The sequence below is a fragment of the Manacus candei genome, unplaced genomic scaffold, assembly GCF_025592945.1.
Source record: "Manacus candei isolate 608988 ecotype Guabito, Panama unplaced genomic scaffold, ASM2559294v1 h1tg000174l, whole genome shotgun sequence".
Lineage (NCBI taxonomy): Eukaryota > Metazoa > Chordata > Aves > Passeriformes > Pipridae > Manacus > Manacus candei.
In genome coordinates this window covers 597,910-622,615 of record NW_026138222.1, presented here as the reverse complement: position 1 = coordinate 622,615, position 24,706 = coordinate 597,910, and the positions used below count along the sequence as shown (strand labels likewise).

Sequence of the window (24,706 nt, the reverse complement as noted above, 5' to 3'; positions counted from 1 at the left end):
ATACTGGCTGGATTGATCACCAGGGGAGTGGTTAATAAATTTATCAACATTGCCATGATTTTTTTTTTTTTTTTAATTTAAATTAAAAGCCAGTGAGGGGAGGAGCAGCCTCTTCCAGTGGCTCTCTCTGGGGTGGCTGGATGAGGTCCTGCTTGGGGGGGGTGTCTTCAGCTGGGCCAGTTGTGTGAAGGCTTCTGGAGCCCTGTCCATGACAACCCCCTGTCTGAGGGTCAGTGACAGCAGGAATGGGGTCGTTCCAGCCCGAGAACCCCAACCATGGGATGTGATCCCTTTTGAGCATCTCTGAGACAAAGTGAGAACAAGGAACAAACCGACTCGACAGCGACAAGTGCTGGGGAGGTTTCACTCCAGGATGGATCAGCGGGTGAGTGCCGAAGGAACTGGTGGAAAAAAAACCAGAGCAGTGGGTAATTACTGAAGGAATTTGAAGTATGGAGTGGATGAGTAGGGAGTAATAATGTGTTTTTGCTCAGAGCACTTATTATATCAGGGAAAAGAGATTAGCGAGAAGGAGCTGTCGGGGCCGCCTCCAACGACGTCCTCAGTGTCAACGTGGAGAGCTCAAGACCAATAATGATCTGTGGTGTAGCAGCTAATGGGGAGCAGGAAAATTTATCAGCTGGAGAACAATTTCTGGTGAGGTTTAACCTCTGCATTTTGAGGAGAGCAGGTGTGCCTGTAGCCGTCGCGTTTTCGGAAGTCCACGTCTGCCTGACCTGTTTTAAGTCTTAATTAAGAGAGAGTGGATGTGAGAGGTGGGATTTGCCAGAGAACTTCAGCTTCTGGAAGGGCTGTGGGAGTTGCATGTGGAGCCAGGAGAGGAGCTGGGCAGGGGAAAGGGTGGAGATGATGAGTTGTGGCCTTCAGGAGAGCGTGGTGGTGCTGAGGGGAGGAGGGAGAACTCTCCCAGGCTGTAACTTTGTTCAGGGTTAGTAATTTGAGGGGGAACTTGGCCAGGAGGTGGATGTGGGTGCGGTGACACCAACTGTGGGGTCCAGCAGGTCCTGTTGCTCTTGAGGGGATCAGGATAAACACTGGAGGGGTGACAAGGGACAGGCTGATGGTGATGCCTCCCAGGGGAACCTTCCAGCTTAAATCCTTTGGCTTAGGGGCTCCCTGGGCTGGAGGGTGTTCTCTGACAATCTCCAGCTTCTTTCTTGTCTGGGAGATTGTGGTGGTGTGTCTTGAATGTCTCTCAGCTCTTTGTGCTTGTTTTGGGGTGGGGAAAAGGGAAGCTGAGGGGAACCAGTGGCCTCTCGGCCTCACCTTTGTCCCTGGGAAGGTGGTGGAGCAAATCCCCTTGGAATCCCTGGACAGGCACATGAAGCTGTGCTGTCAGACAGGATGGTGGGACTGGGTTCCCTGAAAAGGCCTGGGGGATCTGGGAGACCCCAGACCTGGTGCTGGCAGCACCCCTGGGTCATGGGGGCTGAGCATCTCCTGGGGGTGATGGAGAAGGTGAAGGGGAGACCCTCCTGTGGCTGCCTGGTGAGCTGGGAGAGAGGATGGAGCCAGGATCCTCTCCGAGGTGCCATGATGGGACAAGAGGCACAAGTTGGGGACAGGGTGATCCCCCTGAATATCACGAGAATAAACCCCCAGTGGACAAGGATCAGTGGGAATGATGCCAATAAGGAGCATGAAAGGGAGGAACCTGAACTCCTCTAGAACCCCTGTGATCGAATGGGTCAACACCGGAGAGAGACTGGGGGGGTTCACAGAGAAATTTAATTCCTTATGGATCATAAGGATCATAAAGATCCATAAGGACCTAAACTTACATTCTGGCAGGAAAAACCCTTCAGCAGAGGGGGGTTGGACACTGAGCAGGACCCTGAGAGGCTGAGGGGTCTCTGCTGTGGGCAAACGATGGATTTACCCACAGCCCCGAGCCAGGCTGGGCTTTCCTCCCCGGCGTGAGCCCGTGGAGCTGCACAGGGACCACATTCCGGGGGGGCAGGAAATAACCAGTTCCTTGTCCTGCTTTGACTCCCCCGTCGTTCTCAGAGACCCTTCCCTTCGCTGCCGGCGGGTGTGACGGGACAAAACCCGGGAGCTTCTGCGGGGAGGGAGAGGATCCAGCCCCAAATGAGCCGGTTGTCAGCCCGGCAGGCAGAGAGGTTAATGCAGGAGGGAGAGGATCCAGCCCCAAATGAGCCGGTTGTCAGCCCGGCAGGCAGAGCGGAGGTTAATGCAGGGGGGAGAGGATCCAGCCCCAAATGAGGCCGGTTGTCCCGGCAGGCAGAGCGGAGGTTAATGCAGGGGGGAGAGGCTGGAGCTTTGAAGGGAAGAGCAGGAGCGGAGCGAAGCCGGGAGTTATTGCCGGGAGTTATCGCCGCAATTAGCGGCGGATCCGGGCCGGCTGCTCCGGAGGGGCTCGGCGGGGCTGATTTGTGGTTACGGCTATGCAAGTGCGGGCACCTGGGAGACCAATTTGGAGTCGGTTTGGAGCAGCTCAGCGGCGCTGTGGCTGATGGAGATGTCCTGTCTGTCACCTTGTCTCTCGGCGTTGGCATCAGTTCCCAAGGAGACCTCACCTGGGGGGGTTCCCGAGGGTTTGTGGAGTTCCTGCCTCAGCCTTTCCCAGCCTGGAGAGCCTTGGATGTTTGGCTCAGCCTCACACAGGTGCCACGGGGATGTGGATTTTTTTCTTTTTTTCCCCCTTATCTGCACTTTTTTCCATGTCTGGTGTGGCCTTTTGGGGAAGGGGAGGTGGGAATGCAGGTGGCTCAAAGCTGTGGGTGATGGGCTGAGACCAAACATCACAAATATAAACCCTAAAGTGGGGTTTGGGGCACCAAATATCACAAATACAACCCTCAGCAGGGCTTGGGGCACCAAATATCCCAAGTATAAACCCCAAAGTGGGGTTTGGGGCACCAAATATCACAAATATGAGCCCCAGTGGGGTTTGGGAGACCAAATATCACAAATATAACACTCAGCAGGGCTTGGGGCACCAAATATCCCAAATATAAACCCCAAAGTGGGGTTTGGGGCACCAAACATCACGAATATAAACCCCAGAGAGGGGGTTCAGGGGACCAAATGTCACAAATATAAACCCCAAAGTGGGGTTTGGGGCACCAAATATCACAAATATGAGCCCCAGTGGGGTTTGGGAGACCAAATATCACAAATATAACCCTCAGTGAGGTTTAGGGGACTACATGTCACAAACATAAACCCCAGAGAGGGGGTTCAGGGGACCAAATGTCACAAATACAAACCCCAGAGGGGGGCTCATGGGACCAAACATCACAAATATAAACCCCAAAGTGGGGTTTGGGGCACCAAATATCACAAATATAAGTCCCAGTGGGGTTTGGGGGACTAAATATCACAAATATAACCCTCAGCAGGGCTTGGGGCACCAAATATCCCAAATATAAACCCCAAAGTGGGGTTTGGGAGACCAAATATCACAAATATAAGCCCCAGTGGGGTTTGGGAGACCAAATATCACAAATATAACCCTCAGCAGGGCTTGGGGCACCAAATATCCCAAATATAAACCCTGAAGTGGGGTTTGGGGCACCAAACATCACGAATATAAACCCCAGAGAGGGGGTTCAGGGGACCAAATGTCACAAATATAAACCCCAAAGTGGGGTTTGGGGCACCAAATATCACAAATATGAGCCCCAGTGGGGTTTGGGAGACCAAATATCACAAATATAACCCTCAGTGAGGTTTAGGGGACTACATGTCACAAACATAAACCCCAGAGAGGGGCTTCAGGGAACCAGATGTCACAAATATAAACCCCAGATGGGGGCTCATGGGACCAAACATCACAAATATAAACCCCAAAGTGGGGTTTGGGGGACTAAATATCCCAAATATAAACCCCAGAGAGGGGGTTCAGGGGACCAAATGTCACAAATATAAACCCCAGAGGGGGGCTTATGGGACCAAACATTACAAATATAAACCCCAAAGTGGGGTTTGGGGCACCAAATATCCCAAATATAAACCCCAAAGTGGGGTTTGGGGCACCAAATATCACAAATATAACCCTCAGCAGGGCTTGGGGCACCAAATATCACAAATATAAACCCCAAAGTGGGGTTTGGGGCACCAAATATCACAAATATGAGCCCCAGTGGGGTTTGGGAGACCAAATATCACAAATATAACCCTCAGTGAGGTTTGGGAGACTACATGTCACAAACATAAACCCCAGAGGGGGGCTCATGGGACCAAACATCACAAATGTAAACCCCAAAGTGGGGTTTGGGGCACCAAATATCACAAGTATAAGCCCCAGTGGGGTTTGGGAGACTAAATATCAGAAATATAAACCCCAGTGGGGCTTGGGGCACCAAATATCACAAATATAAACCCCAGAGAGGGGGTTCAGGGGACCAAATGTCACAAATATAACCCCTAAAGTGAGATTTGGGGGACTAAATATCCCAAATATAAACCCCAGTGGGGCTTGGGGGACCAAATATCCCAAATATAAACCCCAGTGGGGCTTGGGGGACCAAATATCCCAGATATAAACCCCAGTGGGGCTTGGGGGACCAAATATCACAACAATAAACCTCTGGTAGGTAAGGATCAGTGTGGATGATGCCAATAAAAAGCATTAAAGGGGGAAACCTGAACTCCTTTAATGCCTGAGCAACAGGGCAAACTGAATGTGTCAGCTGAAGGGGGACTTGGGGTTTTCATGGAGAAATTTAATTCCTAATGGATCGTGAGGATCAGAAAGATCCATAAGGACCTAAACTTCCATTAACCCCTGAGTTCTTTCATTGGCAGCCTGATCCATAAAGATCTTGCTGATTGATCCATGAAATCTCCCTGGCTCAGGTGGCTGGGGTGTGTTAGAAATGGCTGGTTTGCTGTAGGCTGAGCACAAAAGCTGCAGGAGGAGGATGAAATACGTGACCTGTGGTGACGATTTTTTTTCATATAATTAAAAGCAGGAGTGGGGTTGTGAATAAAGGAGTGTGTGTGTGTGCAGGGGCCATAAATAAGAGCCCCAAAAAAGCCCCACTGGGCCACAGGAGTGGTTTGTGATCTGGCTGACTCAGTGTCCACCTCTGGCAGTGGCCAAAGGACGTGTTTTTCAGGGAATGCCACTTCCTGCAGTCCCTCCCCTGCCTCCACAGCTGCTGGTTTGGGGTTGGTGGGAGCTGCATCCCCATCTTCTCTTTTTATTTTTCATATTTTTCCATAGAGCAAATTCAACCTGAACCCATCCAAATAAATTATATTTTAATTAATTCACGTGTAGGGGTTTTGCAGGTAACTGTTTAACAAGAGCCTGTAGTGGCAGGACAAGGGGAATGGTTTTAAGCTGAAAGAGAGTAGATTTTTAGGTTGGATATGAAGAAGAAATTCTTTCTGGGTGGGGAGAAATTCTGGGGTGGAAGAAATTCTGGGAGGGTGGGGAGGCCCTGGCACGGGTTGCCCAGAGAAGCTGTGGCTGCCCCTGGATCCCTGGAAGTGTCCAAGGCCAGGTTGGAACAACCTGGAGTAGTGGAAGGTATCCCTGGCATTGGAACTGGATGGGCTTTAAGGTTCTTTCCCACCCAAACCATCCCATGATTCCAGCTGAGGAATAATGCCAGATTTGGAAAGCAGGGAGCTGTGTCCTCAAAGGAGTGGGATCTGCCTGTCTGAAAAGGAATGGAGTGGTCAAAACAAACCCAACTCCAAGTGCCACATGCATTAGTGGGAAGCACTAATGGGATGCCTGGAGGTGGAGCCAAGGGAATAGTGAGCCGAGGTGAGGACAATATTTTATAGCTGTGTGTGACAGCTGGGAGACAGATGCTGGAATCTTGCCTCTGGCTCTGATTCTACGCTTTAAAAAGTGGCTTTGAAACTCAAGGGGGTGTTGGAAAGAGCAGCAGAAACGATTTGAGGTCTGGAGAAAAGGCAACACGTTGAATGATGAGCCTCTCCTGCTCACCCTGAACGAGACTGAGAGGTGACAGTGTGAAATGGGAGTTTGAGTTTAGCAAGAAACTGAGTGTTAAAGGAGCTGTTCATTGTTCCAGAGAGAGATACCATGAGAAATAACAACTGTACTGGGAGTTCAAACAGGGGAAATCAAACAAGAGCTACGACACACCTTTTCCTTTCACTGAGGGTGAGCGTTTCTTATTAATTTATCCAAGGCACGAGTGTGGTTTCCATCCTGTGATGCTTTCAGGCTCACGTGGGATGTTTTCAGGAAACCATTAGGCAAATTCAAGGAATTCAGTTCCTTATGGAAGTTACTGGTGGAAGTTTTGTGGGTCAGTGATGATGCTCAGACGAGATGGTCTTGTGGGCCCCCTTGGCTTTGAATTTGCTGAACCAGTGCTTTTCACTTATTTCTTCCTCTCTGTATTACAACTTGATTTTATTTCATAAAATCATAGAATTGCAGAGCCATTAAGGTTGGAAAAGCCCTGAAAGATCATCCATCCAGTTCAACCTTTGACCAAGCACCTACCTGCCTATAAAAAGTATTGCAAATTGCCACATCCACTGCTTTTTTGAACACTTCCAGGGCTGGTGACTCCACCATTTCCCTGGGGAGGCTGTTCCAATGCTTAACTGCTCCTTCAGTGAGGAAATTTTTCCTAAAATCCAATCCTGGCACAACTCAAGGCCGTTTCCACTTGCTCCTTTCCACGGGGAAGTTCTGTATCTCTGTTTGTGTTTGTTGGGACATTTTTATCTAATAATTATGTCTCAGTCCTGATGCTGCCTGAACAGGAGGTCTTATTCCCTCTTAATCCAGAAGAATCTTTGCTCCACACGCCTTTTTTCAGCCCTAAATAGAGCTAAAGCTTCCCAGTCCTCATTTTCCAGCTGATCCCAAGGTGACTGTGCTTGTTGCAGTGAAACAGGAATCGTGCCCAGGTCTCTGTGGGGAATCAGCATCTCTTTAACCTCAGGTTCTCAGTGGGGTCAGCTTGACTTACAGGTGCAGCTCTTCTACATTTCCCTCTGTGCTGCTTTTCCTGGAGGAAGAGTTCAGGAACTGGCTGGAACCACCTGGTGATGCTGCTCTCCCCGTGCAGGTGGCTGGTGGTGAAGCTGTTGTAGCTCTGTGTCAGGGGCAGCTTTTGCCTGAACCAGTCACTTGGAGTTAATCAGGAGCCGAATCTCTTTAAACATTCATTTTTGAGCTGCGTTTTATCAGAGGCAGCTGCTCCCCTGGAAGCTCTGGGACTGCGGGATGGGGCCTGCTGTCAGAGCTGCTGAAGGGTTGTAACACAGCAGCTCTGGGGGCTCTTAATTTTTAAACAGGAGTGACTGGATGGTTTCCTGTCTCTCTGGTGGCTTCTGGGGGGTGACACAACATCCAGCAAGGTCCTTCCAGGCAGGCTCACAGAGAGCAGCCCTTTCACTGGAAAGCCCAAGGAGCCCAAATCCTTTGTTGTCTGACACATCCCCCTGCACCAGGAGCTTCCTGCTGGGAGCTGAGACCCTCCCTCCTGCCCTTTATCTGGTTTCCTTTTGGTGGAGGCAGCTTCTCCCTGGCGTTTAGCACGGCGGATGCAGGGCCAGAGCTTTCCTCAGGAGGTGATCTAAGCCCAGAAATTCCTGTTGTTTTGCCAGCACACACAGCTTGCTCTCCAGGCTGGTCCCAGTTTGCCTTTGGGCAGCACTCAGTGGACAGATTCCTCCTCTCCTCCACTGACCTGTGGAGTGGTGGTTGCTCTTCCCTGGTCTCTGCAGAGCCCAACTCCTTCCCTGGACCATGGGCATGAAGGGGAAAGAGCTGCCTTGGTGATGTTCAACCTGTCCCACAGCCCCTGGCTGGGTTGGGAGTGGGTTTCAGGGGTTGCTGGTGGGAGCCATTCCCAGTCAGGACTATCCCATGGCTCTCATCCCTTCTCCTGTCAGCCCACGAGTGAGGCCAGGAGGATCCTGTGGGATTTCACACCTTTTGGGGGGACCAGAGAATCCTCTCCAGGTCACAGGAAGAGCTTGTTGCTGAAACTGCTGCTTAAAGGGGTAGGTTTTGAACGAGTAATTAGGAAAAAAATAAATGCAAGAATCCGAACATAATCTTTTAAGGAAAGGTGGAATTGTCCCCTGGGCCTGTTTGCTTTGGGCACAGTGTTTCTGTAGCTCTGTGCTGGTGTCCCAAAGGTGGAATTGTCCCCTGGGCCTGTTTGCTTTGGGCACAGTGTTCCTGTAGCTCTGTGCTGGTGTCCCAGGAGCTGTGCCTGGCTCTGTGACACAGTGCCTTTGTCCTGTGCAGGCCATCCCGTGCCTCTGTCACCTTTGCCTTCTTCCCCTTTACCTTTTTCCTGTTGCTGTTGTTTCCTGACAGCCGGGGCCACCAGCCCTGCACGTGACGAGGAGGATCTGGATGTGCTGCCAGCTCAGGAGTGTCAGAGCATCCCTTTCCACACCCATCACTGTGCTGGTGAACCCCCCGTGCCAGGAAACCTGGTTGGCCTTCACCTTTGCTTACTGCCTTCTGTGTTAGTTCCCCAAGGGAGCACTTGCCTCTGGAATTTCAATCCATGGAAGCAGGGGATGGTGCTGAAAGCACTTTGGGAATGTGTGTGAGCTGGACAGCCCCTTGCTCTGGGACTTGGGGGTTCCCTCCAGGCTCTCCTTGGAGGTGTGAGGGTCTGCAGGGCACAACTGGCACTGGCATGGATGGAGAGTGATAATTCCTTCTCTCCTTTGTGTTGGCATCTGCTGCAAGGAGCCCATCCTGCGGCTGATCCTCACGGGAGGAGCTCCAGGACTCCCCCATGGGTGAGCCCTGCCTCAATTGCCTCCCCCACTTTCCATCAGGCCCCCCCTCCCTCTCCCTTGGCGTGTTTTGATGGCCTCAGTACCGTGGGGGGTTTGCAGGATTGTTCACTTTTGCTGTTCCCATTCAGAGGCGACTCCCGTTCCTGAAGGAAACCTCCCTTTTGATGGATTCCTCTGCTCCGCTGGCTTGGCTGCTCCATCTTTGTGCAGGGGCCTCTTGGAGGCTGCTTTTTCATTTCTGCCGTGCCTTTACTCCGAGTTTCTACCGTGAGCTTATGAAATGCACTCCCTGCTGCCTGCAGCACGTTACCTTTTCAGCTGCTGCTTTTTAATTTCCTTTCGGCCCTTTCTTGTTTGTGTTGCTCGCCGATGAAGAATTTGGGGCTTTTTTTGGCTCTGAAGGGATTGCTGAATGTAAGTTCTTTATTGTTATTATTGCAGCTGAATAGACTGAGTATTGAATAGATCTTGTCTGTCATCCTGTGCATTGCTGAGGGTTGAATCCGAAGCTCTGAGCTCTTTCTTCCTTCGAGAAGGAGTCGTCCGTGCTGCCGAGGAGCTGCACTGCTTCCTTTCAGGAGTTGTTCCTGAGGCTTTGATTATTGTGATCAGAGCTTGTAATTGTGTGGAAGAAATGATCCCTTGTAACTGCAAACTGCAAACCAGAGTGAGCAGCTTGTTCTGAAAGCTGCTCCCACCCTGCCCTTCTCTGAACCCCGGGTGCCTCCTTTGGCTCCTTGGGATCCCTCACGGATCATGGGATGGTTGGGGTTGGATGGACCTTAGAAACCATCTTATTCCACCCCCTGCCATGGGCAGGGACACCTTCCACTAGCCCAGGTTGCTCCAGCCTGGCCTTGGACACTTCCAGGGATCCAGGGGCAGCCACAGCTTCTCTGGGCCTCTCTGGCCTCCCCACCCTCCCAGGGAAGAATTTCTTCCTAATGTCTAATCTAAACTCTCAGTTTGAAGCCATTCCCTGTGTCCTGTCCCTCCAGGCCTTTGAAAACAGTCTCTCTCCATCTTTCCTGTTGGCTCCTTCAGGCACTAAAAGGCCACAGTCAGGTCACCCCAAAACTTCTCCAGGCTGAACAATCCCAGCTCTCCCAGCCTTCCCTCCCAGCAGAGCTGCTCCAGCCCTGGGATTCTCTTCGTGCCTCCTCTGGACTCTCTCCAGCAGCTCCATGTCCTTGCTGTGCTGTTCCCCAGGGCTGGAGGCAGCTCTACGGGGTGGGGGGTGTCTCACCTGAGCAGGGCAGAGGGGAGAGAACCCCTTCCCTCACCCTGCTTTTGGTGTAGCACAAGTTTAGCTGCAGGATTCCTGTTTGGAGGTGATGGTGTTTGGAGAAGCTGAGCCACAGGAGCCACTTCAGCCCCGGGTTGTGCCCACAAAGGGCTGTGCAGAGCTGTGACCTCTCAGCTGAAGTCAACATTTTCTTCCTGCTGCTTTCAGAGGCAGAAGGAGCCTCTCTGCGGGGTGCAAGTTGTTTTCTCTCTTAAATATGGAATGTTAACACTCCCCCGAGTATGACTGCAGTACAAAGTTGAGTCTAAAATTGAGTAAGTTTTAGGCCTGGAGCTTCCTTCAGCCAGTACTTGTCCCTGCCAGGGCTGCTTTTCCCACCAGCTACACATTTTCGTGCTCAACAACGTAATGTGACAGCGAGGAAGAGTCCTAGAGGCTAAATAAGCAAGTAGGAAGGTACAGACACCGCTTATTTTTTATTTATGGGTCCCTGAAAGCGTGATGCATATTCTGCTTCTCTTGGAGGACTGAAGGAGGGCAGAGCTGGTGTTTCTCAGAGGTTTTTAACTCCTGGTTTCTCACACTGGCTGCCTGTCCCTCGGATCCAGCTGGTGAGAATTCCAGCTCTCCGACACGGTCAGCGATGGAACAGATAACACTGACCTCTGTTTGCAGGACAAGTGCTGCCAAGTGCAAATTATCCAGGCTGGATTGAAATGAGCTGTAACATCAGCTCCGTGGCTTTGTGCCTCCCGGGCAGGTGGCACCGTGTGGGGTGACATGGGCACCCTCCCCCCCGGTGCTGCTCACTGGGCAGAGCTGTTTGATTTGCTCCAAACATTCATTTCACAGGGTGCTGTGAAGGGGATGAGGGACCAGAACGGGCCCTGGGGTTGAATTAACTCAGGGGTGGGGCTGACGGGGGGGGGTGAAGATGTTTGGGTGCTGCTGCTGCCCGGGTGAGTGTCCTCCTGCTGGAAGTGCTGCTGGACACGTGGAGAAGGTGGGATGGGATCCATAGAATCATAGAATCAGCTGGGTTGGAAGGGACCTCTGAGATCATCAAGCCCAACCCCACCGTGGTTCCCAGCCCATGGCACTGATGCCACATCCAGTCTGTCCTTAAACACCTCCAGGGACAGAGAATCCCCCACTTCCCTGGGCAGCCCATTTCAATGGCTGAGCACCCTCTCTGCAAAGAAATTCTTCCTGATATCCAACCTAAACCTCCCCTGGCACAGCTTGAGACCGAGCCCTCCTGTCAGGGAGTTGCAGAGAGTGAGGAGGTCTCCCCTGAACCTCCTCCTCTCCAGGCTGAGCCCCCCCAGCTCCCTCAGCCTCTCCTCCCAGCACTTGGGCTCCAGTCCCTTCCCCAGCCTGGCTGCTCTTCTCTGCCCCTGCTCCAGCCCCTCCAGGGCCTTCCTGAGCTCAGGGCCCAGAACTGGACACAGCACTCCAGGGGTGGCCTCCCCAGCACCCAGCCCAGGGGCAGAATCACTTCCCTGGACCTGTTGGCCACCCTGTTCCTGAGCCAGGCCAGGATCCATTGGCCCTCTTGTCCCCCTGGGCACACTCTGGCTCCTGTTCAGCTCCCTGTCCATCCCCACTCCCAGCTCCCTTCCTGCCTGGCTGCTCTCCAGCCCCTCTGGCCCAGCCTGGAGCTGCAGGGGGTTGTTGTGGCCAAAGGGCAGGACCCGGCACTTGGCCTGCTTGAACCTCATCCCATTGGAATCAGCCCAACTCTCCAACCTCCCCAGGTCCCTCTGCAGAGCCCTCCTGCCCTCCAGCTGATGGACACTGAGTGTCTGTCAGTCCATTGTCTCTGTTCAGACCTTGGCTGCCCAGCACCTTCCTGGACAAGGTGTGTGGATCCGTGTGCCTCCGGTGTCCCACGGAGATGGAAACCGGGGGAAGAACAAGGGTGGGGAGAAGTGTGGAGACAGAAGTGTCACATCATCCGTGTGATGAGCAGAGCAGGGCTCAGCCTGGGAATTCCACAGCTGCTGAGGAGCACAGCAGGGCAGGGGGTCGTGGTTGGCTTTGCCTTCCAGAAATCAGGAGCATTAAACTGGGCTGACAGGCTTTGAAATTAACCCCTCAGCCAAGGCTAAACTGTCTTCTCAAGGGTGGAGGAGGAGTGAACCAGGAGGAAAACCAAGTGACAGGAACAAGGGAAAGCTGAGGGGCAAAATGCAAACCCAGGGATTGGGAGGGGACACGGTGGCTGCTGTCAGGGACAGGCTGTTGCTGGCTCGACATCCTCTTGCCCTCTTGCTCTTCACCCTCAAGAGCAGATGCTCCCAACAGCAGCATCTGCCACCACAGAGGGGACACAGACACCAGCCTGGCCCTGCAGCCAGCTGGGAGAGCAGCAGGAGGAAACACAGCCTGAGGGTGATGGGATAGAAATGTTGGATGACTTGGGTCCTGAGGAGGGAGGGAAGTGGCTTTTGGTGCCGGGAAAACCCGCTGTGGCCACGGGGTGAGGTGGGCAGTGTGACTTTGCACGAGGGAAGCAGAGGGTCCTCCTCTCTTCCTCCCACTGGGGACCTTCCTGGTGCCTCCAGGTCCTGGCAGAGGTCACAGTGCTCCGTCATCCCTCTGGAAAGGTGGAGAAACCAACAGAAAAATCGACAGAGAAATGTTTTCACCCTGTCGGGAGGTTTTTAAATGAACTTTTGCTGCCATAAAAAATTCCTGGACGCTTCTCATATTCCACTGGTCTGAATCCACCTTAACCCCACAAAGCGTGTTAGGGGGGATTTACCAATTCTCATCCTTCTCTAACTCCATTTCCCCCCTTCCCATAACGCCCTGACCCGGAGCAGACGGCGGCATTCCCGTTTTATCCTTCTCGGGGCCGTTCCCGGGTGCAGGACCCCCCGCCCTGACCCCCCCGTGTGTCCCTCCCACAGAAGTGTCTCCGGCTGAACCCCGACGTTCCCGTGTGGGTGTCCAAGCAGCGCATCCTGTGCACCCTGAACCACAGCCTGAAGGATGTGCTCAACTACGGGCTCTTCCAGCCGGCCTTCAACGGCAGGGCCGGCAAGTTCCTGGACGAGGAGCGGCTGCTGCGGGAGTACCCCCTGAACCCCGACACGCCCGTGCCCTACCTGGAGGTAACCCCCTGCTCGAGCAGATTCAATTCCATTTCTGCTTTATTTTTCTCTTATTTTATTTATTTTCTCTTGGTTTTTTTTTTTGTTTTGTTTTTTTTTGTTTTTTTTTTTTTTTAATTTTGCGTATTTTATTTAACTTCTTATTTCTTATTTTTTGTTTTATGTTGTTTTCTTATTTTATCTAATTTTATTTTCTTATTTCCTTATTTTCTTACAGTCTTATTTTATTCTCTTATTTTATTTTTTTATTTTATTATTTTCTTATTTTTTTACATTCTTATTTTATTTTCTTATTTTATTTTCTTATTTTATTTTCTTATTTTCTTATTTTGTTTTCTTATTTTCTTATTTTCTTATTTTATTTTCTTATTTTATTTTATTCCCCCCCTTTTCCTCCTTTCCTCCCTTTTCCCCTCCCTCCCTTCCCCCCTTCCCTCCTTTTCCCCCCTTCCCCCCTTTTCCCCCCTTTTCCCCCCCTTTTTCCCATCCTTTCCCCCCCTTTTTTCCCCCTTTTTCCTTCCCTTTCCCCCCCTTTCCCCCCCTTTCCCCCCCTTCCCCCCCCTTTTCCTCCCCCTTCCCCCCCTTTTCCCCCCTTTTTCCCCCTTTTTCCCCCTTTTTTTCCTTCTTTCCCCTTTTTTCCCTTCTTTACCCCCCTTCCTTCTCTTATTTAAGTTCATTTATTTCCTTATTTAAATGTGTGTCTCTCTATATACACATCCACAGCCACAAACACACGTGTACACGACAGGACTTCCCTGATCCCCCCACCCCAGTCCCTGTAGGCACCACAAATATCAATGCCCCCTGTCCCCCCTCCTGGTTTTCTTCCCCTTTCCCTTCCAGGAGCGAAGGCAGAGATATTTGTGTGGGGGTCTGTTTGCTCCTGGAGAATCCACAGGCAGTGGATTCCAGAGACTGGAACACAGGCAGTGCTTTGGCAGCAAATCCCTGCATGGACCTGACCTGTGTGGTGGCCCTGGAGCATCCTCAGCCCCATCCTGTGTCCCTGAAAGAGCAGAAACTCACTGAATTTGTGTGTTCCCACTCCCTGCAGGCATTTCCTGGGATTCAGGTGTTTATTCCAGGGTGACCTCAGCATTTCTTGGGCTCTGTTAAACATCACCACGAACTGGCTGTGATGGGACTCCAGTTACCTGCTGGTGGACTGCTAAATTTAGGGTTTCTGTGCTGTACTTTCCCCCCCAAAGCCAGTTTAGGAAGCATTACACACTTAAGCTGCACAAGCTCTTACAACTGCGAGAGCCAACGCTGTTATTATACCTAATCCTGCCTAATTTGGAAAGAAAGTGCAGCACAATTTCTTGGCAAACTCGTTTCAGTGTAGACAAAAACATTTGGAACGGCATTAGGAACGCTTTGCAAATAGACCTGGGAGGTGGTAAATTCCTTAATGTTCCTTGCACGGCGTGGTTTTTTTTTGTATAATTTAGCATAATGTCCACGCTTAACGTCTTCACACGCCCATCCAAATGCGGGCTTGACATGGGGATTTGTTGTGTGTCATTCTGATTCTTCGTAACTCGATGGGATTGGCGGCTCAGAGCCGGGGAATCCTGCTGGGAAACCGAAAATCCAGAGTCTGTGCACGAGGCATAAATCCAGTATTACCAGGATTTGCCAAGAGAAGTTGTGGGTTCCCCGTCCCTGGGAGTGTCCAAGGCCAGGCTGGGTGAGCTCGGAGCAACCTGGTTTAGTGGAAGGTGTCCCTGCCCGTGGCAGGGTTTGGAATGAGGTTGATCCTTAATAATCCCTTCCAACCCGAACCATTCTGGGATTTTATGATTTTTAGGTTTTTTGCTAAAAGAGCCCTCGGGGTTCAGCAAGAAGGTGGCTCTCCTCAGGTGGGAATTTTGCCTGGCACCCACGAAGGGCCAGTGCCTGTAAACGTGTGGAAAACACAACTTTCACCTCGGAATGATGGAAAAATCTCAATTTTCCGTGAGCAAACGTGTGCCCAGTAGAACGGGCTTGTGATAGACTGAAATGTGCTAATATTTTGCCAGCACTGAAAAGTAAGTGGGATGAGCTTAGTAACTGCAGTCCAAAGATAACTTGGTGTCAGTTCCAGCTGAAATAATGGAAATGTTGATGGAGGATTAAGTTCGCAGCAATTCAAAATCTCTGAATACAATTTGTGCCTTGAAAGGAGATCTAGTCAAACAAATCCAATTGCATTCCCTGAGGAAATTGTAATTCTGCTTGATAGAGATAACAACACAAAGGTAGCAGCCACTTGGGGGTACTCGATTCTGTTCGACATGATCCTCAGGTTCAGGATTAGCACATGAAACTCGGGCAGGATGAGTGGCACCGGCTGAGGGATCGGTGACAAAAGGCAGCTGTCACTGTGATCGTGGGGTGGGTTCCTCAGGGAACGGTGTCAGGCTGGATTTTGGTGCCCCAGGGATGTGGGGGTGAGCGGAAAATCGCTGCCGATCAAAGTCAGGTGGCAGCAAAGTTTCACAGAGAATATAAATTTCCGAGCGGGGGTCACATCCAGAGGGTGCTCTGAGCCAAATACAAACATTCCTGTTGGGAGAGCCCACCTGGAATTCTGTGGACCCCCAATGTAAGAAGGATGTGGAGCTGCTGGAGTGAATCCAGAGGAGGGCACGGAGCTGCTGCCAGGGCTGGATCCCTCTGCTCTGGAGCCAGGCTGGGAGAGCTGGGGGGGTTCCCCTGGAGAAGAGAAGGCTCCAGGGAGAGCTGAGAGCCCCTGGCAGGGCCTAAAGGGGCTCCAGGAGAGCTGGAGAGGGACTGGGGACAAGGCATGGAGGGACAGGACACAGGGAATGGCTTCCCACTGCCAGAGGGCAGGGATGGATGGGATATTGGGAAGGAATTGCTGGCTGGGAGGGTGGGGAGGCCCTGACAGAGGTTTCCCAGAGAAGCTGTGGCTGCCCCTGGATCCCTGGAAGTGTCCAAGGCCAGGTTGGCTGGGGCTTGGAGCAACCTGGGGTCATGGAAGGTGTCCCTGCCCATGGCAGGAGGTGGCACTGGATGAGCTTTAAGGTCCCTTCTAACCAAACCATTCCATGGATATCCAGGGACGAGGATGGCTTGCACAGGAAGGACTCTCACTGTGGAAAACAAAATTTCCAAAGAAAATTTCTGATTCTTTAGCCCCAGAAGCCCGTCAGCAATTCCCGGTGAGATGCTGTGGCCCAGCTGACCCTCTGATCCTTCAGCCAGCAGTGAGGGGGTTTTAGGAAGGTTTGGGTGGAAGGGTTTGGTACTGGAGTGCTGTGTGGGTGGTCAGTGCACTTGAAAGGATGTTGGGAAGTGGCACAGCACGGAAAAGAGCAGCACGAATGTCCTGAGGGTGGAAGAGAAGATCCCTCAGTGCGATTCAGAGCTCAGCCTGTATCCAAGGAAGTCAGCTCCAGCTCCAGGCCACAGTGTAAGATCCACCCTGGGAAAACCATTCTGCTGCTAGAGAGATCCCTAATTAGTTGGGAAGGAGCAGAACAAAGCCCACACCGTCTGGAAGCCGAAGCCAGACAGATTCATCTGAAAAAACCAGTCAGGACGTTTTTAATGAGGACAGCAATTAACCATCAGGGCTAATGGTGATGGAGAACAGCGCATTCCGTATCTGTTGTTGTTTCCAGGCCCGGGCTGAGCGTGTTCCTCCGAGCTGGAGCCGCTCTGGGGCGGTTTGGCCGCTGAGTGGGATTTGTTCAGCTCACGTCTGTCCCTGTTCCCTTCCCACAGTTCCGGTACAAACGCCGTGTGTACACCCAGGCCCTGCTGGATGACAAGCAGTTTGCCAAGCTCCACACCAAGGTAAGGCTGCAGTCTGCCTGCCAAGCTCGAAGCCCCGCCGGCTCCTTCAAGCCAGAGGGGATCTGGGGATGTTTCAACCCCCTCCCTGGTTATCAGGTTGCAAAGAAGTCCCGGGAAATGGGTGGTGTGCGCCAAGACATGGGTGATTTAGTTGAGGATGCCCCCGTGGAGCCGTGGTGGGTGCACACACAGGGATAAACCTTGCCTGGATTGTGTCCCAGCAGGCAGGAGCGTGGTTGGGGTGGGTGGGAAGGCGCGGGGATGGCATCCACGGGGTGCTGAGGCCGAGGAACTCGTGATGGGCCTCCCGAAGAGCAGCTTCATTCCCCAGCACGGAGGAGTTGCAGAGCACAATGGGGCACATTGAGGAGCTCGGCGTCCCTCCCCCAGCCTCTGCCTCCAGCTGCTTTGTCTCCAGCTGTAACCCGGCTCTTTGGGTCGTGCTTTCGCTGCTGGGATCCATGTGGGAAGGGGGGAGTGTTCCCGGTCTCCTGCAGCCCCCTCGTGTCGTGGGCAGCGGTTGAAGCGTGTCAGGGTCGGCAGTGAACGGACCTTTGGGATGTTTGGAGAGCAGGGGCTGTCTGGGCGTCTCCTGGGAGGAGAGAAGGCCCCAAAACCACCGGGCTCTGCAGCCAGGGGTGCCCCACCTGGAGGGTCAGAGGTGTTAAAGGGGACCAAATCTGGAGGGCCCTCTCACATTTCCCCTCCCCTGGACAGCTGCGTTGGTCCCCTGTCCCATGATGCCACTTCTTCCCTGAGAAATTAAGGACAGGAATTGTGGAGAGGTCTGGAACCACCAGGAGGTTTCTGCTGCCACTCATAATTGTGCCTTGAGGTGGCACAGGGGGACTTTGGTGGTTCCTGGGAGGTTGGGACCAGCAGTGTGTGGGAAATAGAGGACAGGAGGGAGATGGGCTCTGGCAGCACCTGGAGAGGCTCCTGGGGATGGATCTGTGCTAGAGGGGGGCTGTGCAGAGAGGCTTTGGGGGTTTTTGTTTAGGAGGGATGTGGAACTGGCCAGGATCTCTTGTTGCTGGTTATCACAAGCTCCTTGTAAACCCTCTGTGCAAGGTGATGGTTGTGGTTCCTCCTCGGCCTCCTGGCAGCCCTGTGGCTCCTCCTCGGCCTCCTGGCAGCCCATGTTGCTGCTGGGCATGGGGCATCTGTCCCTGGCTCCTGTGCCAGTCTGTGTGGTGGTCACATCTGCTCTGCAGGAGACAGGCGGGCAACGTCCGTGGGTGTTAAACTAATAGGTAGAACAGCAAGAGCTGAGCCTGGTGGAGCCACAAACGTAGAGCAGAGAGGGAGAAAACCTTCTCCCAAAGGGCTTGACCTCCCCCAGAGGCTGTGGGGAGGAGCAGGCCCTCTGTCGTGGGTTTGCAGAGCTGCAGAAGCGCGGAACAAAACGCTGATGTGGTTCGGGTCTGGCTCACGCAGATCAAAGTCACGAGGCTTCTGTCTGGTGGCATAAGAATATCCAGGCAGCAGATCTGGAAAGCTCTCAGCATCTCCCTGGCGCCAGGAAACGTGAATCATGGTCTTCCTGAGCCTTGCCAGGGGAGTTGGGAGCTCTCCTGCTGGAGGGAGCGCTGGGGGCTCCTGGCGTTGGGAGAGCCGGTGGCAGCACCCCGGGATTTCCCTGCGGGTGTTCAGCAGCCCCAGACAGGCTGCCTTAAAGATTCAATTCATCTCCACTTTAATTCCTACTTAACCCCAAACCTCCTTCACGTTGTTTCTTTATTTTTAAACCACCCCTTGCTGGTCAAACCCCACATCTGAGATCTCTCATCTCTGCTCCTCTGTCGGGAGCGTTTCCTTTGGGTGCCGCTTTCCCAGGGCCTGCGGGCGCCGTGGCATTTAGGGGGGCAGGAGAGGAGCTCGGGGGGGTGTGGTGGGTGAGTGGGATGTGGGGGCAGCCCGAGGGGCAGTGCCAGGAGGGCTGAGAGTGGGGGACGTGCTCGCTCTGGCCGCTCTCTGGAGCGATGCTGGAGCGATGCCGGAGCGCCGGCGGCGTCGGGACTCGCCCGGCACGGATCGACGCCGTTCCCTGGCAGAGGGTGAGAGAGGAGCCTGCGTGTGCAGCCTCCCAGCAGCTGGATCCGGGGTGAGAGGGGCACGGAGAGCACGGGGCCATGGGCTCCTCCCTGGGCCGGTGGCTGGCGGAGCGCAGGGACAAGCAGGGACGAGCCCGAGCCGGGAGCACGGTACTGCCTCTGTCCCGACGGCTGGGCCAGGCACCGCCGGGTGAGGGGGCGTGGGGGGACATGGGGGACATGGGGGACAGTCCTGGCCTGCCACTGACCCCACCCAGGGCTGCTGGGGCAGGGCAGGACCCAGTGGGGGGTTTATTCCCTGCGCGGTGTGGAGACGCTCGGGGCCGATCCAGGGAAGGGCTGGGAACTGCTGGGGGTTTCTGCTGGTCTGTGCCTTTAGGGTTGGTGTTTTCAGGTGGGAAAGTGGAGGGGTGATGCCTCCAGGTCATGGTGTGGGGCTTCCCTGTTATTTGTAGCGGTGTCTAATTGTTTGGGTGGTGAAATGTATTTTCTGGGATGTGCTGGTTTAAAGGGCTGGGCAGGACTGGCCTGAGGTGTGACAGGATGGTGGGGTGTCCTGAGGCTGTAGGTAATTATGTCCTGAGGCTGTGACATCCGAAATCTTTCACCCTGTGGTTGATGGTCTCAACCCAATCAAAGCAACGCATGAAAACTCTCAGAGTTTATTCTGATTTTTAATGGCAGGAGACCTCGAAACACGATTCTGAACTGCCACTGGGATAGTCACAGAATCATTTAGATTGGAAAAGGTCTCTAAGATCATCGAGTCCAACCTGTGACTGATCAAACAAGAAATGAATAGCTCCTTTTTCTGTGTGCCAGTGGTCTTGTTCTAAGTGGGAGAGCTGAGTTCTTGTGCTGCTCACAATAATGAAGGGCCTTGGTACCACGTGTGGGTCAGCCTCGACCCCTTGTGCCCCTCGGGATTTGCAGGCACTGACATTTCTCACAGGCTGTTTTTCCCAGTGAATTGCAGGAGCCCCTTTGGAAGTGGGAGTGCACAAAAATCCGTGTTGCAAAAGGGCAATCCCGTTGTGCTTCTAAAGGAAAACGTGTGCAGAGAAATCTTGGCATTTGCTGAAGTGCCCACAGAGTGCTGCCAGGAGACTCAGGATGTTACCACCTGGAAAGGGAAAGGAGCATCACACTTAAAACAGACTTTAAGGCGGGTGCCATTCCTGCTGTGGGTGCTGTGAGGGGAGAGCCAACGGCCAGGGGTGGGATGCAAACCATACACTGGAGGAGGAGACAGCAGGAAGGAGCTGGCAGAGGCTGGGAAGGAACCTGGGAAGAGAAGGGAAGGTGGTCAGGGGTGAGGGATTCGGGAATTGCAAGGAACACATCAGACCTCCTCAGCTGCTGTGTCTTATTTGGTGCAAAAAAGGCCTGTTTTACCCTTCTGCATCAGGAGACCTCTTGCTTGTCTCTGACTTCTCTACCTGGACAACTTAAGGAATGAAGGGCAGGACAGCAGGATCTCGTGGCTGAGAATGAGACCCCAGCCCATCCAGCCCACCCTCCTCCACTGGCACCAGCCCCGGGGTCTCGGTGTGTGTCTGGGGAGAAGCAGAAGGGGAAAACTGAAAAACCTGGTGGGGTGAGACAAAGCAGCTTAACAGGCTGACAAAACTGGACACATATCCTGAGAAAACTCAGGCACTCAGTCCCTGCTTCCCAGGGCAGGTGCTCAGCCAGCCCAGAGTAGCAGGGCTTTGTCATGGGTGGTGGTGACTTGGCTTTAAGCTGCTGGAGGGTCAGATGGGATATTGGGAAGGAATTGCTGGCTGGGAGGGTGGGCAGGCCCTGGCCCAGGTTTCCCAGAGCATCTGTGGCTGCCTCTGGATCCCTGGGAGTGTCCAAGGCCAGGTTGGAGCAACTTAGTGTAGTGGAAGGTGTCCCTGCCCACAGCAGGGGTTGGAACTGGGAGGGCTTTAAGGTCTCTTCCAACCCAAACCATTCTGTGATTCTCTGAAGACAGGCACCATCACTCCAAACATCCCTCCCTTCCTCCTGCTTCCCGAACTGTCATTGCTGAGCGTGGCATCCTTTGCTCTGGGACACCCCTGGGTCAGTTGGGGTCAGCTGTGCCCCCTCCTGGCTCTGTGCCCCCTCAGCCTGCTCAGGACTGACCCCCCTGTGTCACCACAAATCCAACACACAGATGGAGCAACCCGGCTCCATCCCGGAGCATCCCCAGCATCCTGCACGGAGAAGGTGTCCCTGCTGGGAGGGCACTGCCAGAGAGGGGGGGCAGCTGCTGAGACAATAGTTAAATAGTTGTCCTGGCGTGTCAGGAAGTCGATAGTTTGATGTCAATAGTTTGATGTTTCCGTGGGGATCGATGGCTCCATTTGCTGCTGCCCCACAGGGAGGTGGATCTGCTCCAGCCTCTCCCGTCACAAAGCCCCGTGCTCTGTCTTAATTCCAGCTGCTGTCTGGGGGAAAACCGGGCCCTGAGAAAAGATTAGTCCTGGCCTGATTGCTGGAAACACCCGGGTGAAGGGTTTGTGCTGCCTCCCCTCTCCCACAGAGCCCCGAGCCGGTGCCTGGGCTTGGCTCGCCCAGCCCGCTGGGAACAGCGAGCGCCGGGATAATTTCCCCGCGCGAAGAATATCTCATTTATTCCCTTTCATTTCCATTCAAGAGAGAGAGAGAGAGGAGCTCGTTCCCTCGCACCAGTTTTGCTCTCAATGAGCTTTTCTTCTCTGGAGGGTGTTGATTTTCCCCGCGGTTCGGTGCCGGTGGTGGATGATGGAGAGCGGCGGGCGGCCGCCAGCTGGGGGGCTGGAGCTGGGCCCTGGCGCTCTCCCGGCCTCACCCTCCTCCACACGCCTGCAAAAACAAGGGAAAGTGCCTCAAACTCGCTCAGGAGTCACTGTGAGGTGGCATTTTGGGTGAGGGTGGGTGAGATCTGAGCTGAAGCTTGGGCGCAGAGGGCGAGGGCAGAGACCCTTCGAGGCGCTGGGTCCTGCCTCTCCTGACGAGGCTCCTCTTCCTCCTCCTCCTCCTCCTCTTCCTCCTCCTCCTCCTCCTCCTCCTCCTCGGGGAGCTTTGCCCCCAGGGAAGAAGATCCCAAAGACAGGGACTGCTCCCCAGAGGGTTTCCAGGTGGTGTGAGCTCAGCTCTGTCCCTGCTTCCTCACAGACCTCCTTGATCCTGAGACAGATCCCACCTCCTGCAGCCCCCAAACCCTGCCCCCTGTGAAGGCACCTGGAGAGAAAAGACTTAAAACACCCCTTAAAAAGGCAGAGCGAGGCCTAACTCTGAGCTTTAATCTTATTTACAGGAGGTTTTGGTGGTTTTTTTTTTTTTGGTTTTTGCTCCCCAGAAAAAGCTCACTTTGTTCTGGTCGCTGCAGCGTTCAGACATCGATTTGTAAATCACTAAATAAGGGGGTTTCACTCACAGGGAGACCCGGTGAGTGTTTATGGAAGCTTTAAATATATATAAATATTTTTGTGGCTTCATATAAATATATTTGGGGTTTAATTTTCGCACACAGAGGAACTGGGATGCTGTGCCTTTACCAGCTTCTGATTATTTTTTTCCCCCCCTTATTTCGATTGGTATCAAAGTACATTTGGATAACTCCAAAATTCAATTAACCCGAAAACAAAGTAACATTTTCAATTGTGTCTTTATCGCTTAAATAAATGTTGCTGGAATGTGCTGGGCACAGAGGGCGAAAAGTAAATTTATCACTACATATCTTTCGTGTTTGAAGCTGCCTGATCTTTTAAACAAAGGGAGATTTGGGTTGTGCGAGTGGTTCTCATCCCAAATTCTCAAAGGTATTTAAGTGCCAGGAAATCAGCAAGGATCTAGTGAGACTTCAAAATTGCTTAAGAGGTTTAGGCATCTGCTCAGCTCCTCCTGCTTTGGTGGGAGGCTGACATTTGCTCTCTCTCTTCATGGCTGGTCACCTTAATTCATTTGAAAACCTGGCCCCAAATCCCTCAAGTTCTTAGAATAATGAGATCTCATTCCTTTCCCACCAAGGTTTTATTCAGAGACTGGGGAAGGAAAACAAGCGTCCTCACTGTCTCAGATCTCCTTTCAGCTTTGGGTGAATCAGTCCAAAAAATAAGGGCAATATTCTGAGTTTGGAGCTAAATTGGAATGGAAAACAGTTGGATGGAGGAGCTTTTCCATGCAGTGTCAACTCTCTGCTGCCAGGGAACAAGGGCCAGGCCAAGGGGAAACGGCCTCAGGCTGGGCCAGGGGAGGGTCAGGTTGGGGCTGAGGGGGAATTTGTTGCTGGAAAGGGTGGGGAGGCCTTGGCAGGGGATGCCCAGGGAGGTTTGGAGTGCCCATCCCTGGAGGTGTCCCAGGAAGGCCTGGCCGTGGCACTCAGTGCTCTGGGCTGGGGGCCAAGGTGGGGATGGGGCCCAGGGTGGATCCATGGGCTGGGAGGGCTTTTCCAGCCTCAAAGGTTCTTCAATTCTGTGAAAAAATTATGTGGAAAAATGAAAATAACCAGCATTTGGTTCCTGGTGAAAAGTGGCTGTAAAGTGCCCAGGAAAGGACAGGGCTGGGATGTCTTGGCAGGGCTTGGGTTGGTTAAGGAGGCAGTTTCAGGAGTACTTGGAAATGCAAATGTTGCATCAACTGTCCTGTTGCCAGTGCTGGGTGCAGGTGTGGTTTTTAAGAAGGGAGAAACCCTCAGTGCAGCTGAAATCTCACTTCAGTGAAACCAGTAAGTTAAGAGAGCTGGGGGGGTTTTCCCTGAAGAAGAGAAGGCTCCAGGGAGAGCTGAGAGCCCCTGGCAGGGCCTGAAGGGGCTCCAGGAGAGCTGGAGAGAGACTGGGGACAAGGCCTGGAGGGACAGGACACAGGGAATGGCTTCCCACTGCCAGAGGGCAGGGCTAGATGGGATATTGGGAAGGAATTGCTGGCTGGGAGGGTGGGCAGGCCCTGGCCCAGGTTGCCCAGAGAAGCTGTGGCTGCCCCTGGATCCCTGGAAGTGTCCAAGGCCAGGTTGGCTGGGGCTTGGAGCAACCTGGGCTGGTGGAAGGTGTCCTCTAAACACCTTCATCTGGTTCCAGAAATCAGGAATTGCTGTGCTCTGTCCAACCCTCTCCCAGGAGTGTTTTAAGTTTGAGAATTGCAGCAACCTGGGCATGGAGCTGCACATCTGGATCATGCTGGAGGGCAGATGGGCAACAGCAGCAGAGGGACAGAAAGAGAATATTTTTCTATGGAAAAACGAACTGGTTGAGTCTCTGGACTTTAGAAACAATTTTGGAAGCGTGGCTGTGGATTTGGAACGAGACCTTGGGTGGATGAACCTTCTTTGTTCTGCCTCTGGAAGGGCAGGGTGGGCATTGATTTCCCCCCCGAGGGAGTTTCCGTGGCAGCCCCGTCGATGCCCGCGTGGAGCACGGGGGCTGTGGGGACCAGGGGCTGTGGGGACCAGCAGTGGGACAGCACCTTTGATCCCAGGGGTCTTTTCCAACCAGAATGATCCTGTGATTCCATGCAGATCCCAGGGCTGAGGGTGTCTCCCTCCATATCCTTTTTGTTCCTCACACAACTTCTCCTCACCTTCCTTTCTGTCCGTGCTGTTAAAAGCTGACTCGGTGCATCCTGTGGTCCAAACAAACCATGGTTTGAATTCCTGAGCACCTGGAAAGCTGGAAATCCTGATGGGCATGGTGTTGGGAAGGGTGGGCACATCCCCGGGGTCGTGCAGGGAAGCTGCTGGAAGACTCCTGAGAGGAGAACTTCGG

General features: G+C 53.1%; 1 protein-coding gene and 1 long non-coding RNA gene across 3 annotated transcripts in view; one reads left to right on the top strand and one right to left on the bottom strand.

The window, feature by feature from the left end:
• SHANK3 (SH3 and multiple ankyrin repeat domains 3) overlaps positions 1–24,706 on the top strand; it is a 265,082-nt gene that overhangs the window by 42,326 nt on the left and 198,050 nt on the right. For both annotated transcript variants that reach the window (XM_051773642.1, XM_051773643.1), the window contains exons 4-5: positions 12,913–13,116; positions 16,852–16,923. In XM_051773642.1, coding sequence (XP_051629602.1) covers positions 12,913–13,116; positions 16,852–16,923 — 276 coding nt within the window. The remainder of the gene's footprint in view (positions 1–12,912; positions 13,117–16,851; positions 16,924–24,706) is intronic.
• The window catches only part of LOC127463830 (uncharacterized), an 82,948-nt gene that overhangs the window by 11,108 nt on the left and 47,134 nt on the right, over positions 1–24,706 (bottom strand). The window lies entirely within an intron of this gene.